The 19,682-nt window shown below is 39.0% G+C and overlaps 1 protein-coding gene across 3 annotated transcripts; it reads left to right on the forward strand.

The window, feature by feature from the left end:
* The first annotated feature begins 1,927 nt into the window (after positions 1-1,927).
* ak3 (adenylate kinase 3) lies at positions 1,928-14,792 on the forward strand. 3 transcript variants are annotated; one of them, XM_031895978.1, is made up of 5 exons: positions 1,928-2,389; positions 9,812-9,931; positions 10,954-11,126; positions 11,339-11,457; positions 11,750-11,879. In XM_031895978.1, exons 1-5 carry the CDS (start codon positions 2,242-2,244, stop codon positions 11,799-11,801), a joined length of 612 nt encoding a protein of 203 aa, XP_031751838.1. In that variant the 5' UTR covers positions 1,928-2,241; the 3' UTR covers positions 11,802-11,879.
* The last annotated feature ends 4,890 nt before the right edge of the window (positions 14,793-19,682 follow it).

A 19,682-nucleotide genomic window follows, 5' to 3' on the forward strand; every position in this document is an offset into this window, starting at 1 on the left:
CTAGCCTTATTGAAAATCCGCCTATGACTTTCTTTTTCCTTTAATGTGGGTATAGTGTAAAAAGCTCTTGTGATAACATGGGTGTGGTTTAAAAAACAGGAATGGTCAAAACTGGCTTCCATTATCGTCCCTCCACCACATAGGCCAGAGAAATTCCAGCCATCGGTAACACAGAAGTTGGACAGCACTGTTGTAGGTTTAGTTGTGATGTCATTTGCCCTGGTCTCTTCATCATTCTGCACATGTGCATGTTTGTCATCGCTAAACAAGAAATTGAATGAATAAGCTAATGCACTCACAATAAAAAAAATAGAGAGGGTATATGTCACAGCCATTTGTCTCTAAACAACCCAGTACCCAATGCATATATTATTATCACACAAATCAAAATGTTTATTTTATTGTCTTCAAGAAGAAAATAATGATATTAACCACAATTATTTTGTTTGTTTTTGGAATTCACAATCACTGCAAGCAGGCAGGCACCATTTTGTGGGTACTGTTATTAAGGAAAGTATGTATCATTCCAAAATCTAGCATATGCATTGGAATGGGGGATCTGAAGCTTATGCCCATGCACAGGATACACAATTATAGGTGGTGAGGAGAAGGATGGAGTATGAGGAGTGCAGTGGCATCTAAAAAGTGCTAAAAGGAATATGAAAGTAATTGCCTGCCCCCCTTCTATGTCTGAGACTTTTAGTAGGATGTAGGCATTTTTTATTATTTTTGGGTTTTCAGCTATTTAGCTTTTTGTTCAGCAGCTCTCCAGTTTAACATTTCAGCAGTTATCTAGTTGCTAGGGTCATGTTTACCTTAGCAACCAGTCAGTGGTTTGAATACGAGACTGATATATTTATATCAGAGGACCTGAACAGAAAAACAAGTAATACAAAGTAACAATAACAATACAAAGAGCAGTAGTTTTTTAGCTGCTGGGGTCAGTGGCCCCCACTTGAAAGTTGGAAAGATGTAGAAGTGGAATGGTTAACTGCAGTAACCCATAGCAACCAATAAAATGTTTGCTTTTAAACAGGAAAAACTACCTGCTGATTTGTTGCTGTAGATGTTAAGGACTGTAGTACACTTTGCTATCATACATAGCCCCCATTAACAGTAAATGACTTGTGCTTTGATAAACTTCACTCTTTCTTTACTGCTGCACTGCAAACTGGAGTGGTCACCCCCCAAACTGATCAGCTAAACAATGCTTCCATACCCCATCTAGTAGTAGATGAGAGAATATCACTGAATACTAAAAAACCAAGTCAAGACTCCTTCAGTTACACTGAGTAGGAGAAACAGTGCCTTATCTGAAAGCAGTTCTATTGTGTAGTGCTGGCTCCTTCAGAAAGCTCAGAATCAGGCAAAATGCAGTGATTTACCAATTGGCATGTCAATCTCAGCGAATCCTAGCCAGTGACCCGAAAGTAGCACCAACTTGGGGTATAAGGTAAGCGTCTACAATGACTGGGGGGTGCCTAAAATATTGACAACCCCAAGTGATTTTACTTTTCCTTCTCCTTAAAATTTACATTTAAATTAACTTTTAGTATAGCATAGACACTGAAACTGGAAAACAATTTTTATAATTAATAATGAATACGATGTTATGATATACAGCTCAAGGCAGGTTATGTCACATGCATTTAAAAAACTGCAATTTAAATTTTGTTAGAACAGCTTTGAAAAGTTGCAAAATGTACATAAAAGATTTAAAAAAAATAATCCTAGTATAGTAATTGCGAACTGAGCGCATTGCCGAGAGAACTTTGAGCTTGTGACATTGGTTTAGGGCAAAATGAGCAAGTCAGCCAGTGTGAAAGTTTGCCTGCTAAGTGAGTGGGCGGGGAAAGTGCAGGGAGACACGTCCTACCGTACAGCTGCCGCCTCATACCGGCTCCTCCCCCTCCTCCTCTCTTGGAGCGTCAGCAGCTGCAGGGGAGGAGGTTGGTGTAAAAGTGAGAAAAAGCAAAAGAAGTGGGAGGAATAACTTACGGGAGGGGGAGGCTGAAAGAAGGGATTCTACGTGTGCTCTTTAGTTATTTGCGCTCCAAGCAGGGGTCGTCCGACCTCCATTGATTTTAAATGTTCTATTTCATATGCCAAAGCGTGAGCTGGCAGCAGCCGCAGATTTTATTTCATTGCGCACTGTAAAACCCTCAGCGGCCGCTAACCTACAGGCCAGACTGCTTTTATACATTGTTTTAAACTTACTCGACCGCGATCTCACTTTGCATCATGGTGACTCGAATGCTATTCCGGGCTGTGATCATGGGCCCCCCGGGCTCTGGGAAGGGCACAGTGTCGGACCGGATCGTGAAGAACTTCGCTCTAAAGCACTTGTCTAGTGGTGACCTGCTCAGGACAAACGTTCAGAACAAAACAGGTAGGAAGTTGCGCCTTGGCACTGCCAGCTATATGCTGCCCACCTCTGACTGCCCTACATAGTTACAAGCACTTGTTGGCAAGGTCTTGGGTTTCATTGTAGTTCCCTATAGTGGCTGGTGCTGCCCCTGCACATACAGATATACTAGGGCATATTGTGTCATGCCAACCCTATGTAAGTTGCACAATGGGAATGCTTATTATCATTTATATCGCAGCAACATGTTCCATGCGAGTTACAGAGATTACATGTCATTATCATCAGTGCATGGCCCCTCATGTGGAGCCTTTTCTGCTGGCATAAAAACACCAATCCACTGAGGTCTAGTGCATGTTTAGAAAGACAGCATTCACCTGTCAGCGCCCGAAAAAGTGTATTAATGGGCATTAGCCTTAGAGTATGGTTAACACTGGCATGCATGCCATGTTTGACATCAACTTAAGGCCACTATCACATTCAAACTCAGTTTAATCAAGAGTCATAAGGGGTATCTTGGGGAAACCCACACAAGCACAAGTGCAAATTTCTTGCATAAAGTGCTCTGGCTGGCATCAAACCTAGAATCAGTGGCAGATTAATACACTGTGCTGCCATGGGAAAGCCCCCCTTGCCCATTTCTCTTCACCCATTTGGTTGCACAGTACAGTCTACATGCACGTACCATTTGGGTAGGAGAGGGGTAACCCCTACATTTCCATACTTTCCATTCTTATCCCTTCTTATTGACCATACCTATCAGAGAGTGAGAGCATACACAAGAAAATTTGTTCTGTTAACTTTGAAATACTACCTTGCATTTGGTCACTACATGGAAGATTAGAGCTTTTGATTGCTCCTGTTTTCCTGATACAGTGGCAGACAAAACACCTTTGTGTTCCAGTAGCCTAGTCTTTCACAAAATAATAGACTATTAGCAATGTTCTTACTGGGTCCAATGAATATGGATCTGGCCTAATCTTCATGCTGCCAAAGTACAAACAGTGGTTCTTTCATTGATGTAGTCAAATAAAGTGACAAACACTTGTTTCATATGAATGCTTTAAATGTGACATTATTAGGATTACAGTTATCCCTACTGGAATGAAATAATTTAACAATTGATTCATGCAAAGAAATGGTTACAGTTTTCTATAGAATGTTTGTCATAAAGTTCTGTTAGTAAATGGAGTGGTCTGCCATTCATGGGAAATGCAGAAGGGGTTTTGGTACTTTCCCATGGTGCTGTGGTGGAAGGGTTATGAATGAACATACCTCGTGAACCTAGAATGCAGAAAGGTTGCAACTTCTCTTGCAAGTCACCAGGTGCGAGCTCAGGCTGCTCACTAGTTCTCAGTCATAATCAGCCTGATGTATTAAAGGACCAGGAACATGGACAACTGAAAATATTTTATTTACATTTATATTTTGTATCTGTTCATCCAGCCTATGGCAAATGGGGAATTTTGACTGTTTCAGGGATGGTCAATCTGCCTGTTACTGCTCCTAATGATGTTTTATGGACACTTAAATAAGTGTCCATAAAACATCATCAGGAGCAGTAACAGGCAGATTGACCATCCCTGAACTGAGGTGTGCAATGTCATTCCTTCGTGTGGTTCAGCATTGGCTCTTTGCATTAAATAACATTACTAGTGGTGACAAGCAGGGTATTTGGAGTAATTATTGGATGGCAGCAGCTGACAAAACACCGAACACTCCACTAGCCTAAGGGCTGACATTTGCCTCCTGCAGTGTCTGATAACAAAAGAAAATGACTATTGGCTGCTCATCTCAGCAATAAGCAATTAGGTGTAGTGTCACATTGTAATAGGAGCTCGCAAAGCCCTGTAGGGGACATCATGTGGAGGATCCTAATAACCTTACTATGAACTCAGTTGCTAGGGTATGAGGTGGGAACAGGGCAAAGTTTGCCTCGTTCTACAGATGTTTGATGCACATAAACACTCCAATGCACTCCAAGTAAAGGTGCAATACACAGGCAGATTTAAGCTGCAGATTTGGGTCCTTCAGACTTATCTGCCTATGTATGGGGCCCTCTCACAGGCTTCCCTGACCAATATCTAACCAAAAATTGGGCACATGTTAATCGGGCATGCTTGATTTTCCTGTCGGATCAAGGACTGGTTTTGATTAGATGTTTCAACTTAGGTACTAAAGCATTTACCAAATTGTAGGAGCCTAGGGAGCTCTTTTTTCAGGTTTGAGAGAATCCATTTCCACCTTGAACTGTTACCTAGCTAACTTGCTTACTCCGCCCCAACCACATTGCACATTCCCAGCATTCGGTATGCATGGTTCTGTGTGCTTAACACGCCCCCATTCCATTCTCCTTCTGGAATATGGCAGGAACTATACATACACTGAAGTTGCCAACAGAAATATGACTTGCATGTGATAATCTATTTATAGATGAGAGAAATCCACATGTTAAAATGTTCCTGACTTCACAAGGCATTGTATCTTGCATGCTGGAGCATTTTTAGAAAAACTAAATTTTACTGTTATGGCAAATATCAGGAATAGACTTATTTAAGAATATTTATATATATATATATAATGTGTGTGTGTGAAGCTTTAAATAGGTGCACATTCATATTCTTATGCAATTTATTTATTGTATCATAAATGTACATAGTGCCTTGTGGAGCCAAGACACAAAGAAAACCTTGTAGCAGACCGGCATAACTAAGAAGCTTAGATGTGCACTAGGAATGTGAACATGGGAAAGGTGCTGCCTGTTGGAAAAGGCTTAAAGGGGCAGTATATTCCCTTATTTCTGAGAAAGGTGAGATTGAAGTTACTCCATGTTTGCAAGATAGTAATTAAATCACCTGTCTACAACGAGTTAGTCGCTAGATCTTTTCAGCTTTCCAAACTTGCATTACTGCAGGAGGAAACTTTGTGCGACTTCATAAAGCCGAAGCGTTGCGTAGGCCTCCAATTGTTGATAGTGGAAAGGCATTTTGGAGCGTTTAGTTGCCCACGGTAGCAGAGATCTGTTGGGTGCAACTAAAGGTGGCCATACACAGGCGGATTGTAGCTGCCGATTCGGCAGCTTATCGGCCTGTGTACAGGCCCGGATTTGTGGAAAGGCCACAAAGGCCCGGGCCTAGGGCATGCCGCCCCGCCGCAACAGAATTTTAAAATTTGTCTCCCATACGGAGCAGTCGGGACCTCTCCCCACTGCTCCGTATGGGAGTTTGAATGCACATGCGCATTCATGGGGAGAGGGCGCCGCACGATTGTGCATGCGCACTCGCGGGGGCGGCCTCGGGGCGCCGCCAAGTGAAATCCGGCCCTGCCCGTGTAGGGGCACAAACGATGGCCATACCTGACCGATATCTGGCCTGAAATTGGCCAGATATCGATTGGGCATGTTAAAAGATTCAGTCGGATCGGGGACCGCATCGGCTCTGCAGGGGGGCCTAGGAGTGTAGAAGGGCTAGTATTTTTATTTTTTTCCCAGGTCTGTGCACTAGGCCCAATGATTGGTTTCTCATTGTTTTCTATCATCATCATTTAGTGAAATAGAGTCAGCAAGTTATGCAGTGCAAATATATATTTTTTAAATATGGTTATGCCTTTCCCCTGTTGTCAGAGATATTCCACATTCACTGTTCTCTTAGCTTCTGTAGGTTAACTACACAAAGTTAAGTGAGTGCATCACAATATCATACTGTGTAGAAAGTGATAAAGTGTTTCTGGTTTCTGTGGAATGCCTTAATTATAGCTTGCACCAAGCAACCGAGAGCATACTGACATGTGCAGCGCCTCATGCACCAGATGAAGAACTGGCCGCTATCAAAAAGTTGGTGATCACAATGTCCAGTTCCTAACGCAGGTTTGCTTCCCACACATCATGGAGGGGCCACAAGTGATTCTCTGTGATTCAATTCTGAATCTAAGTAGTTGCCATTTTGATTGCATTATAATTATTATCACATATTTATAAAGCACCAACATATTCCGCATGCTGTACAGGTATGGGACCCATTATCCAGAATGCTCGGGACCTGGGGTTTTCCGGATCAGGGGTCTTTCTGTAATTCAGATCTCCTATCTTAAGTCTACTATAAAAAAGTATTCAAACCGTAATTAAACCCAAAAGGATTGTTTTGGCTCCAATAAGGACTAACTGTATCTTTGTTAGGATCAAGTACAAGGTTCTGTTTTTTTTATTATAGAGAAAAAGGAAACCATTTTTAAAAATGTGAATTATTTGATTAAAATGGAGTCTATGGGAGATGGTGTTTCCGTAATTCGGGACTTTCTGGATAATGGGTTTCCAGATAAGGGGTCCGATGCCTGTACAATAAATGGTTGTATACACTGAACTTACATATTAACATACAAGACAACCAATAAATAATAGAGGTAAAGTGGGCCCTAGTGTGCCATAGTCCTCAAACAATGAATAGTCCTGCAGTATGTCACTGGAAGTTATTAATCTATCCTTCTTAAACTCCCCTTTTGCCACAACTTTACACTAATTGCAAATACAGTGCATTCTCCATCTGCATATTTCTGGTTCCCAGAACCACCATGGCAGCCTCCCATTTAATTGCGGGTACTGGTGCTCTTTAGACCAGTTCCACTGTGTGTCTTTTTGAGCTGAAACTGTACCGGAGTTGTCAGGCTTTCCTTATTTAATTGAATATATTAATTGAATTGAAGGCAGTGATATTGGTAAAGCTATTATCAAGCACTGCAGGATATTGCTGCAAGAGCCTGTAAAGTTAGTATGTAAATGACTGAACAAGAGCCATTGTTCTTTGCACAGCTGTGTCATTTGGTCTTCTTGTATATATGTTGCATACCAAAGCCTCAGTGCTTTTTAAATGCGTTTAACAGTGTTCTGTACTGGGCCAAAATAAGGCTAATGTCACGCACACAAATTTCCACATCTGTGACTGCCTCTAATATGCTGAAAAGTGCAGCATGTGATGTAGACCTAGGACTAAGATGGGCCTAGGCCTGCTAGGAATGAGATTGACCCAGGGAAAAGAACCTACTAGGACTGAGATGGGCCCAGGGAAAGGATCTTGCTGCTGTCCCCCATGTAAAACTCTCTTAACATATTTGGAGCAGTACTGCCCTTACCCATATTATAACGCACATATAAGGAATGCTAATACTGGATAACGTTGTATTCAGTTTATTAGCACTGTCTGGTTAAAAATCGTAAAGGCTGGCTAAACAGAACATCCACATTTCTACACAGAATCATTACTATTATAAATACTTTTTATTTTTTTAATTAAGGCTGATGGCAGACGATGTGTAGGGGCGGATATTTTCGGCAAGTGGAAAAGCACTTGCTGAAACACAGCCCTACGCCTCCTACATGTGCCTGCACCTGAATGAATGAGATACGCTCGGGAGCAGACACATGTAGCCAAAATACGCATAAAAATGCAAGACTTTGCATTCTCTCACATTTTTATGCGTATTTCGGCTACATGTGCCTGCACCCGAGCGTATTCCATTTATTCGGGTGCAGGCACATGTAGGAGGCGTAGGGCAGTATTTTCAGCAAGCGATTTTCCGCTTGTCGAAAATATCCTCCCTACGCCTGGTCTGCCATCAGCCTAAGATTTTTTTTTACGTTGCTGAGAATGAGGAAAGCAGGTGTTTAATATGGATACTAGTAAACAACTTCCACCTGATTCATTAACACACTGTCCTGTAATTCTTTTATTAGGTTTATTGCATGCACAGAATCCATACTTGGTACTGGCACAGGGGGTGATTGTTGCCTGTGAGATTTACAACTAGGACGCAGCTTATTCTCATTTGAATTATTGGGTGCAATTCTTACTGTCATGTTATCAAACATTGCCTATAGTGCGAGTGCACCCAAAGTCCTAATAATTTGTTTTGAAATTAATGTGTAGCATTTTCACTTAGTTTGTTGCCCAACTGTTGAGCTGAAAATGTGACAAAATGCCTAGGCATGCCCCATATATTGTGGCGCTAATTGTGGCCATACAGGCACAGAAAAAATCTGTTCTTTTTTTTTCCAACTTTTCATTTAAAGTTTTGCAATTTTATAACAAACATAGTTTAGAGGAAGAAGTAGTAAAAAGATAGAGTGGGGAAAGAGGAGGTTGAAGAAGGGGCGTGAGGTAAAGGGGCTCTCGCCATGTGAATTGTTTTTACATTTTAAGATGCATGTTGCAAATAATGTAGCTGTCTGTTCTAGTTAGTTATCCAATATGGGGAATTCAAGTTGATTGTTGGGTCAGTTGTTCTGATGACACAATCCTGATTAGGTTAAATTTTCTTGATTTTCACACCACAATGTCCACGGGGACCAGGGTGCTTCATATATATCTATTTTATGGTGTAACATCGCAGTGAGTTTTTCCATAGAGGATATCCACCAGATTTTCTTTTTTACATCTGGAAGCTGGGGGTGCCTTCTTTCCATTTTTGTGCTATGGCAAATAAAATCTGTTTTGTACTGTTATCTGTATGCATATAGTGGTCCGCCATCTTGGTTAATACAGGTATGGGACCTATTATCCAGAATGCTCAGGACCTGGGGTTTTCCGGATAAGGGATCTTTTTGTAATTTGGATCTCTAAACCTTAAGTCTGCTAAAAAAAAACATTTAAATAGTGAATAAACCCAATAGGATTGTTTTGCCTCCAATAAGGATTGATTCTGTCTTAGTTGGGATCAAGTACAATGTTCTGTTTTATTATTACAGAGAAAAAAGAAATCAATAATTATTTGGTTATAATAGAGTCTATGGGAGACGGCCATTCCGTAATTCGGAACTTTCTGGATAACAGGTTTCCGGATAACAGATCCCATACCTGTATCTGTATGCTATAGATATTGGTTGGTTTAGAGATAAGCAGGTTTGAAAATTTCGTTTGCCAGTGCACTACATTTGCTGATGCATGGGTGCATTGGTAGAGGGGAAGTGAAGGAAAGCTCCTTAAATATGAATTTGATACAGACAATTGAACCACTAAAGAATGTTAACTTATTGCCCTTAACAACGTCTGTTACAAATTCTGTGATTTCCCACCAGCCTCTGTTCTTCACACAGTGCTGTTTAACTTTCAGTTGTTTTGAAAGAAAACGGAAGAATAAACCACCCAGTGAAAGTCTATTTTTATTAGTAGCTTTCTGGCTTGTATGCTCAGCTGTTCTGAGAGTCAGGTCAGTAAGCAAATACTGCAGTAATGGACAACAAGTCATTGCTTTCAGTATGAGTATGTGAAGCAAACTATAGCTAGCTGAAACAGGTTTCCTAGAATTAAGATTTCTGCTCAAAACTTTAAATTTGTTCATGCTTGTGGCAAAAAAAAATCTGGTTGTTATGAAAACACATGCTGACATCTTGTGCTTAGATTTAAATGTTTCCATTTCACCTTGGTAATTATGTTAATATCATGATTAAATCCACAGAAATCGGTGTTGTTGCAAAATCTTATATTGACCAAGGGCAGCTTGTTCCCGATGATGTTATCACCCGACTTGTTTTGCAAGAACTTCACAAGATCAATGAGACCAATTGGCTGCTTGATGGTAACTGTATAGCACCTGCATTTTCTGTAACAATGTAATCAACAAGGCAAAACTGTATTCCTTGCTCTTTATTTCAATTATAGATTGTAGAATATTATTATAGAATAATGTACCAGCTAATGTAAAATATAAGGATGTTTATAGATCATTTAGGAGTTCCATGGCAATATGATGGCTGAGTGCTTTTATACATGTCATGGAACTTCAAGGTCACTTCATATTCATATATTACACAGGAAGTACATTATTTATTATAATACACAAGTTTCAGTGAGATCCCACACAGGCAGCAAATTTGAGAGGACATTATTAGTTACAGTGAGAAAAATACTACTTTTGTTAGAATAATAGTTGTGGCAGGCAGAGTGGCATCTAAGGAGAAAGCAGGGTGCAATTGCCACAACAACAGATCGTCAGTCATGGACTTCACACACAGTCATGGATTTGACATTCTTTCTTTCCGTATGTTTATTTAGCCAAGTCCATGACTGATGATCTGTCCTTTCTACTGATTTGCAATGGCATCCTGCCTTCTCTGGAGCTACCTGCTGTTAAACCAGAAGGAAAGGTAGACAGACATTTAAGATTGGTCTGATTATTGTCTCCTGAACCGATATCAATTTTGTTGAGTACTAACTTATCAATGGCATCCCTGTTGCTTGTCTACCACAGCTGCCATGTTGGCACTTCCCACTGCATAAAGTGCTCTCTGAACACATGCATTGTTGATATTGGAGCCGCTGGGCCTTGGAAGGTCTTGTGGCAGAAAAAACATATATTCTATGCATAAAGTTATTGCAGAAATGTTAGCCACATATTACATACAATGTAATATAAAGGCTGAAGGGAAGAGCCCCAAAGCTACACATGGAACTATAATCAAAATTGATATTTTATATTAGAAATTTGATTATATTTTGCCTCTATTTTTCAGTTAAATATACCATAACACAATGCCTATAAAAAAAGAAAATATGTTGCGTTGATTTCAATATATCTACTGTTTGATTTTTTACTGTTAGGTTTTCCCCGGACAGTTCCACAAGCAGTGGCTTTAGATAAAGCTTTTCACATAAACTCTGTGATAGACCTGAATGTACCTTTTCAAACCATTAAGGACCGCCTTACAGCAAGATGGATCCACCCTGCTAGTGGCAGAGTGTACAACACGGAATTCAATCCTCCAAAAGTCCCGGTAATGACTGACTGACTATGAAATTGTGCGCATACAAGGTGTTTAAATACTTTTACCAAATAGACACAATTTTGTTACATGGTACAATGTACAAATTTCAAGTTTTCATAATTTTACATTCTTCTTGTTCATTTAACCATGTGTGACTGTCTTTATAATTAACCTGGCAATTATGTATAGCAACAAGTTAATAAAGTGTGTATTGCTCTTAGGAAGTTGATGACCTCACGGGAGAGCCTCTGGTACAGCGGGAAGATGACAAGCCAGAAACTGTTACCAGGAGACTGAAGGGATATGAAGCTCTTACAAGGCCTGTGCTGGAGTACTATCAGTGAGTTTAAATTGTCTTTATATATCCTTACTGATGTACAAGTTAAGGTGGCCATACACAACGTTTTCAAGCTTGAAAAAAGGCCGACTGTGGCCTGAAACATCGCTTGCATTGTCCAGGATATAGACAAGATGGGAATAAAGGCTTTTTATTTTGACTACATTTGAATGGTGCTGTTAGTTACTTATATTTTCTTTATTGTGACACGTGGCCACTGAGAGAATGTGCACCAGTAGGTGAACATTTGTGTGGAGGTTTGTGTTGATCCAATTTTCCTTCCTCTGTTGCATAGAGGACGGCATTGGCTCATATTGGGGAAAAGATTTGCTACCATGGGTGACTAACCGCTCTGAAATGCCTTTCCACTGACAACAATGGGAGTTCCTAATAGAAAGGCTGACGCATCGCTTCGGCTTTCCGAGGTACGAAGTTTCTTCCTGCAGCCACTTTGCTTGACTTCATAAAGCCGAACCAATGCGTCAACCTTTCCACCAGTGACTCCTATTGCTGCCGATGGAAAGGTATTTTTGAATGGTTAGTCATCCACGGTAGCAGTAATCTATCGCGGCCTGCTAACTTGCTCCGTAGGTCCTTAGCCTTAAAGGGGCAGTATACCCCCCCATGTCAACATGTGTTCTATAGGGATTAAGCTGAATATTCTTTTTTTACTATTGTTTCATGTAAATCATGATACATCTATAATTTAGTTTTGCATTTGGTTTATTGAGCAAAACTGGAAACTGGAAAATTAAAGCTACTCTGTTTAGTCCTTTGAGGTAGATCATTAGATTACCAAACTTATTTTTGTTTGTTCTCTGGTAATCTTAATTAATCTACTGCGCAAGGACCAAACATGGGGTAGCTTTGGTTTCTATATTTAGCTCAAGAAATAATAAAATACATAGATTTTTGTGGAGAAAACAACAATAGGCAAAATATGTGTTAACAATGACTTGACAGGCACAGGTTGCACATACTGGCTATATATACAGTGCATAGTTTCCTCAATGTATATTGGGAGATACATTCCTAACATGTGTTTGATGTTCTTTCCTTAGAAACAAGGGAGTATTGGAAACATTCTCTGGGACTGAGACAAACAAGATCTGGCCACATGTCTATGCCTTCCTGCAGTCTAAACTGCCTGACGTGAGCCATAAGTGAGGAGATTTCTAGAGCCATGCGCAGAGAATTATTTTAACTGCAAAGCCTATCTAGTGTGCCATACCATATGAATGTAAACTTTTTATTACTTTCACTTTTAACTGTTTTAACTTATATGTACAAAATCAATTTTTATGTCTCAACTGCTCAGTTTAGCATTTTAATATTCTTACAACTGAATTTTATTTTTTTAATATAGGTTTTTAGGAAAGAGAAACTGAATACTTGAAAAAAGCTGTGTAATTTTAAGTACATATAAATCTATTTTATTAATTTGGTTTTAACCAACCACCTTTGGAATATCATGTTTATATAAAAATTGTATCCCTTCCATATTCCATAAGTTGATTTACCAAACTCTAATCAAATATTGCAGCTAAGAAAATAAAATGATTTTTGTACTTGACTTTATAACCTCAAACAAGAACAGCTAATTTATAAAAAACATAGTCTCATATTAGCGAATAGTGGACAACTGTGAGCTAATTTTATTGTAAACGGTCCCCCCCACCATGGTTTAGAACTACAGGATTAAAATCAACTTAACGAAGCTTCCAGCCCCTTCCTGTCTGAGTTAGTATAAGAGGGTTCTAGTCTGGTTTATTACTATTGAGCCTCAGACATAATGGGTTTGCATTAAGGCTTGTGCAGACTGCAGACTTTTATGCAAACTAAATCAGAAAACTGCTCAATAGCAAGTTGCTCAAAAGGGTATCTGTAAATTGTGTTGATGTTGCATATGATTTTGGCGCACACATTTCTGCTCACATTATCATATAACACATACAGCAAATTTGAGGCACTATTACAACTAAAATTTTAATTGAAACTAAACCCATATGTGATAAAAGCACAAAGTATCAATAACCTATATCATCCAGTAAGAGGTTTGCTTTTAAACAGGTGATCAGTAAAGTCTACCAGATCATTGGTTGCTATTGGTTGCTCTAGGCCTGTAGCAAACTTTGCACCTTTTTGCCCCTATCATGTTTAGGAAATTTCAGAGCTAAAAGCTATACAGTAAGTGAATGCTCTTAAATTTAATATTTTAATGTGTTCCACCTATGCAGGCAGAAGATCCTTTGTGACATGTGCATGTCATGCATGTTATGCATTTGCCAGCTGCTGCATAACCCAGCTTTGGTTCAGCACTGCAAGTGAAGATGCTTGCAATTGCACACTCTCTGCAATCCCACCGAGCTTCTATAAATGTATAAACATACAATTTTTGAACAGATATCGGTCAGGTAGGTCTGAGTGAGAGGGCCTCATATACTGGCAAATAAACTGCTGACTCAAACCTTTAGCAGCTTTTATTGGCCAGTGTATGGCTACAGTGAATAACGGATAAGCTCTGTAGAACACCACTGTATTTTACATAGCTTATCTGCTATGTAACCTGAGCCTTTTATAATTTGAAAAGCTGACCCAATGGCTACACAGAAGCTCATTTATATAAACTATAGTAGTGTTTCTGAAGTAAATCACCAGTTTTAATAGTTTTAGTTACTGTTTCTTTAAGTAAATTTTGTTTTGTTTTGTTTTTGCCTGAAATCCTTCCTGACAGATGTCAGTAGGAATCATAAAAAAGGCCTAGTTCAGGTGATTTTCAGGTAATGCTTCTCTAAAAACCTTCATGTACAGGGGAATGTCGTTAAAATTTTCCCTGTGTTTTCACACCAATCACAATGAAATTGTAGTAGATTTGTGGCACTTTGCACATGAATTATATGTCACAAGGATCAGAGTGTAAGGTGATTCCATCCAGTTAGTTAATTCAACGTTTTATTCTGCTGCATTTACTCTCAATGAGTTTTTGCTTTAATTTTTCCTTTAATGAATAGGGATACTTTGTTGGCCCACTTGTCCAACTTACTGGATTTGCATACTTCTCTTTTGAAATCATGTGAATGTCAGAAATGTATCTAGGCTTTATCTATTAAATTGTTGTGTTTAGAAAAGGTCCAAGCAGATAAAATACCTCTGAAGTCTGTCAGGTGTTTGTTTTTTTTTTGTAAGGGAAACAAAATAATGATTCTAATTATGTAAGAATACATGCATATGTAACTTGACTTGTAATGACTGGTACTGTATTATTTGTAATTTACCAAATGTCTGTAATTCTTTCAGTGTTGCCTGTTAAAATCTAAATATATGATTAAGGAAATGTCTGGTACTTTCTAAACTAAGATTCTTTAGGGAAAATACACCCAGTTTATTTTTGGGTTGATATACACTTTGTTTGTTTTGTAACTTTGAGGTCCACGCTTTTAATCACCCAGTGCAAACATAAAAATTACACTGGGGTATTCTTCTATAAAGAAAAGACCTGAAATATCCCCTGGCAAAAAAGCACAGATTGTGACAAGGGTCTTCAGGTCAGGCCCGGAGTTGTGGCGAAGCTATAAATGCCCAGGCATAGGGTGGCAAAAATTTAGGGGTGGCATGCTGCCCAGCCACATGTTAAATTTGCTCTCATATAGAGCACTGGGGACAGGACGCACAGAAAACTTCAGCACGTGTTGTCCCCAGTGCTCCGTATGTGAGCTAAAAGTATACTCATGCACACGATCCTGAGGGTAGGGAGGGGCAGTCTCTGGGCGCCCTAAATAGAGATCCGGCATTGCTTCAGGTGTTCCTTTGCTACAAAGGCTAGGGAGGGTCCCTGTCTTCCTGGGATCTGCATCATTTAAGTCATAATAGCTTTCCCAAAGAAACACCATGGAAGTACCAGGGGGAGTAGAGCCAAAATGCCACATATCCCACCCTAGCTCTTTGGGAAGGAGCCCTTATGGGCCTACTATACTTTTCAATCCAAGTGAAAGGCAAAAATATAAAGTTCAAATGACAAAACAATAAAGTAATTTAAATCTTTTTCTTGCCAGCCAGAAGGCCAGGGTAAACGAAAACAAATGCAGCCAGAAAATGCTGTGCAAAGTGCCTTTATTCTGTGAGCCACCACATGTATAATTTCAGGCACCCCTGCGTTGCTACTCAGGGCATAATACACCCTGGGCTTCAAATCTACGTGTTCCTGGCCAGAGGGTCAACTGGAAGGATTACTTGATTAACCAAAAGGTGTTCACTGTTTTTTTCACTGCTTAAAGGGACAGTAACACCAAAAAATATATAATGTAACGCTGCCCTGCACTGGTACAACTGGTGTGTTTTCCTTAGAAAGACTACTATAGTTTATATAAATAAAGCTTCTGTGTAGCCATGGGGGCAGCCATTTACAGGAGAAAAGGCACAGGTTACTTAGCAGATAACAGATAAAACCCCATTATATTCTACAAAGCTTCTCTGTTATCTGCTATGTGCCTGTGCCTTTTCTCCTTTTTCCCACCTTCAATGGCTGCCCCCGTGTTGACATAGCAGCTCATTTATATAAACTATATTAGTGTTTCTGTTGCAAACTTACCAGTTTTACCAGCGCAGGGCAACTGTACATTATATTTTAATTACTTTAAAACACTTTCATTTTTTGGTGTTACTGTTCCTTTAAGGGGCACAGGTCCTGTTTACAGAGCATTCAGTATATGTGTGTAGTCCTGGGGTGGCACAGTTTTCTGAGTGTATCTAAGCATGACATGAGATTCAGAAGCACTCATGGTTCTTTAGCCAAAAGTTCAGTTATTTATTCTGGTTTCACAACAAACTTTATATTTTGTATGCATAATGGCAGGAATTCTGAGAACAGTTTCACTTGTAAGAGAAGAGAAAACACTGGTTGTGTTTAAGCCTATATGGAGCCAGGTAAGTGGTTCTAACCTAAAAACATACTGTATAGAGTGAGGAGGCCATTTATATTCATATGCAAAATGGCAGGAGTCCTGAAAAAGCTCCTAAAATTTCTGTTGTTTATATTTAGGATAGCAAGACCATGTGGTTGTAAACAAAACAGATACACAATGCAACTGTACCTAGAGCAGTAGGTGCTACTTCCTTCTCTTGGTCTTTATTCCTACTTACAAAATATAGTACTAGAATGGTAAGTCCAATGTATTTTTATTATTACTTAGATAATATACTATAATCCAACTGTTCTGTGTTTCTGTTGGATTCATCTAATGCTATGTTACAAATTAGTGTGGCATTAATCTAGTGATAATCTATTCTGGAAATATGCTGTTGTAAAAAGATTTTTAGTTGAGTCAGGTAGTATAGGAGGATAGGTATGCAAAAGATCCCCCAATAACCCCCCGGGTAAATATGCAGAGAGTACATGTTTTGAGCATCTAATAACTTTCTCATTCATTACTAAGGGAAAGCAGATTTGAGTGATATAAGATACAATTTATCTCCCACTGCAGTGATCCCCGATCTGTGGCTTGCAAATAAAATGTTGCTCTCCTTGGCCTCAAAGCTGGTACTAATTTTAAAATTCCTGGTTTAGAAGAAAGTTTTGGAGACATAAAGACACTGGTTTACTCTAAGCAGAGCCTCTGCAGGCCTCGTAAGAGGATCTAAAAATCCTGATATTTTTGGATATGGGGGTAAATTATCAGATGTTTTTCTGGCTTGAAATCATGCTTTGTGAGGGTGTGTGAAGATGAGTTGTCGAGAACAAGAAGTCTTGGGAGCCATAGCAGCAAGACAATAAATGCTATGCATAGTTTGCACAAATCTATTAATGTCTGATCCTTGGAGGAGGATCTGTGTTTATAGAAGAAGGTTGCATTATTAACTCTTTATAAACATAAATATCAAATCATTCACATGGCCTTCTAAGAATGTATACAACTGTGTTGTTCTATTGTGCCATGATTCATTTTCAGTATAAGCAATTGTTCAGTACTGTGTAAACCTCTAACAAAAGGATGAAAATGTGAAATAACAGAACTGTACTGTAATGCTTGATTGTGCAAATTAAAAGTACTCTGATATTAAAACAATGCTTTGCTTTTTTATTTGCGGTTTATAGGACAATAACAATCTATTATAAGCTTTTTGTATACAGGGTTCAATATTTGTTTTCTTACATTCACAGACACATAAATTTTATTTGGGGAGAGAATTTGTTTTTGTGAAAACATGGTGACTCTACCTAAGCTGATCAGAAAACCCTGCACTACACTGATGAGCCTCAAGAAAGGCAAAACCGGTCTGTAGTTGGGAATCTGATCAGCTATTATCCTGGCTTCTGCTTTAAAACCCAGTGGGTGAGCTTTTAGCCTATAGGATAAACCCATGTAAATGGGATTTTTTTTAGGAGTTTGGAATTCATTCCCAGAATTCCTTTTGTTTACTTGTATCTGTATGAGGCAGTCTCCTCAACCTTAATGATTTGTTTGGGAAATTATAGGAAGGGAGTAAATAATAAATTCCTTGTGTGAATTCCAGATAATAGGAATAATGGTTTGCTTAAGTGGGAATAATATTGGAAATGCAAATACTAAATAGTAGTAACTCGTTTTGTTTATACTAATTACAGGTGTCTCCAGTGGCGGAACAAATGTCTTCCATGCTATAATTCATGTGTAGTGTTGGACTGGCCCACCAGGAAAGCTCCCAGTTTGGCCCTCCTCCTACTTAACAATTGGCCTATTCCATGGTCATTCCTTATTTCTATATAGAATCATAATTTTTATAGAAAAGAGACTAGGAGATTAACGATATTAAGTTAAGGGTCGCCCTATAGTCTAAACACTGTTTCAGTCCAACACTGCTCATGGAGATGGTTTTTCAGGCTAGGTTCAGGTGAGCAACTAAAAGTGGTATGGTATATCCCCTTTCATCCTGAAAGACAAATGTAAATTTCTTGAAAGATGCATAAAACAGAATTGCATGTTTGCTTTCCTCTGTTTCTTACCCTAGGAGAATGAATTTATTATTTTTCTATTTCTTTTTAGTTCCCTAAATATGCACCTTCTGTCTTGAATTTAAAACTGCTCCATAGTTGCTAAGTGTAGCATCAGGGTTTTTATTTAATGGATTTTATAATGATTTACAGTATATTTTTGCTTTGATATACGAGTAAAATATTAGGTTTGAGTAAACTAAAGGCAGCAGTTTTTGGGACAGGTATTGTCCAATGTCCAAATTACAATGTCTTTGTTGTATGTATATTGCAGGGTAAACAGTTAACACAGGTATTGTTACCCAGCAAATATCCTTGGAACAAACTGACAGAAGACAGACAATAAACTCTATATACAACTTGTTTGAGTAACAAATGTTGACCAGTTCTGTGTTTGACAACAGTTTGCACACAATATTGCATAAGCCAGCAAGTTCTGAGTTTTCTAAGGGCAAGGGCACATGGGGCAGACTGACAATACACGCTATCAGGAAATCCGCTTCAACTGTGCATGCTCAAGCAGGGTTTGTGTTGGCGGTGAGACCAGATGCATCTGCGATTAACATTTTTAGGTTTGGGTTTGTGACTGGCAGATATTTATGTTATAGAGTATGCGATAAGGGGGGGGTGGAATCAGGCCAGTTAAGGGGGCTTTTATAGCTGTAGTTCTCCTAAAAAAATCTCAGGCATATTTAATGCTTCTGGGTGCAGGCACAGGATTTTTTTTTTTTTTTTTTAAGCGTAGAGGCATATTGTCAGCCTACAGTTACACCCTGACAATACACTGTGTTGAATTAATTAGTTATTTATTTTTGTAACTACAATCATACAAAGCTAAGTAAATCTAATTAATCCCATTATCACTTTTGTGTGTAGTTATGCTCACTAACAGTTCATCAGAAGGCTTAATACACCGATCCTGTATACTTGTATTATTTTTATCAATGAATATAGGCTCACCCCTTTATTACAGTAGGTTAATGACTGACTTGCAGTAGGCCATCTGACTACTATATTATATATATATATATTTATTTAATTAGTCAATTCTGCTGAAAAAAGGTAATTCAACTTAAAGGGCAATGAAAGGCTTAATCACTAGGGAGGTGCAAATTTGTTAGGTACCCCTATCCTTTATAATTGATAAGACTGACCCCAGGCCAGCACCCTTTTTTTTATCTCCATTGTATCCCAGTGCCCCTGAAGGTGATGTAATGCATTACAGTTCTGAAATGGACTAAAAAGAAAATCAGTCAGATTG

This window comes from Xenopus tropicalis, chromosome 1 (genome assembly GCF_000004195.4).
Source record: "Xenopus tropicalis strain Nigerian chromosome 1, UCB_Xtro_10.0, whole genome shotgun sequence".
Classification (NCBI taxonomy): domain Eukaryota; kingdom Metazoa; phylum Chordata; class Amphibia; order Anura; family Pipidae; genus Xenopus; species Xenopus tropicalis.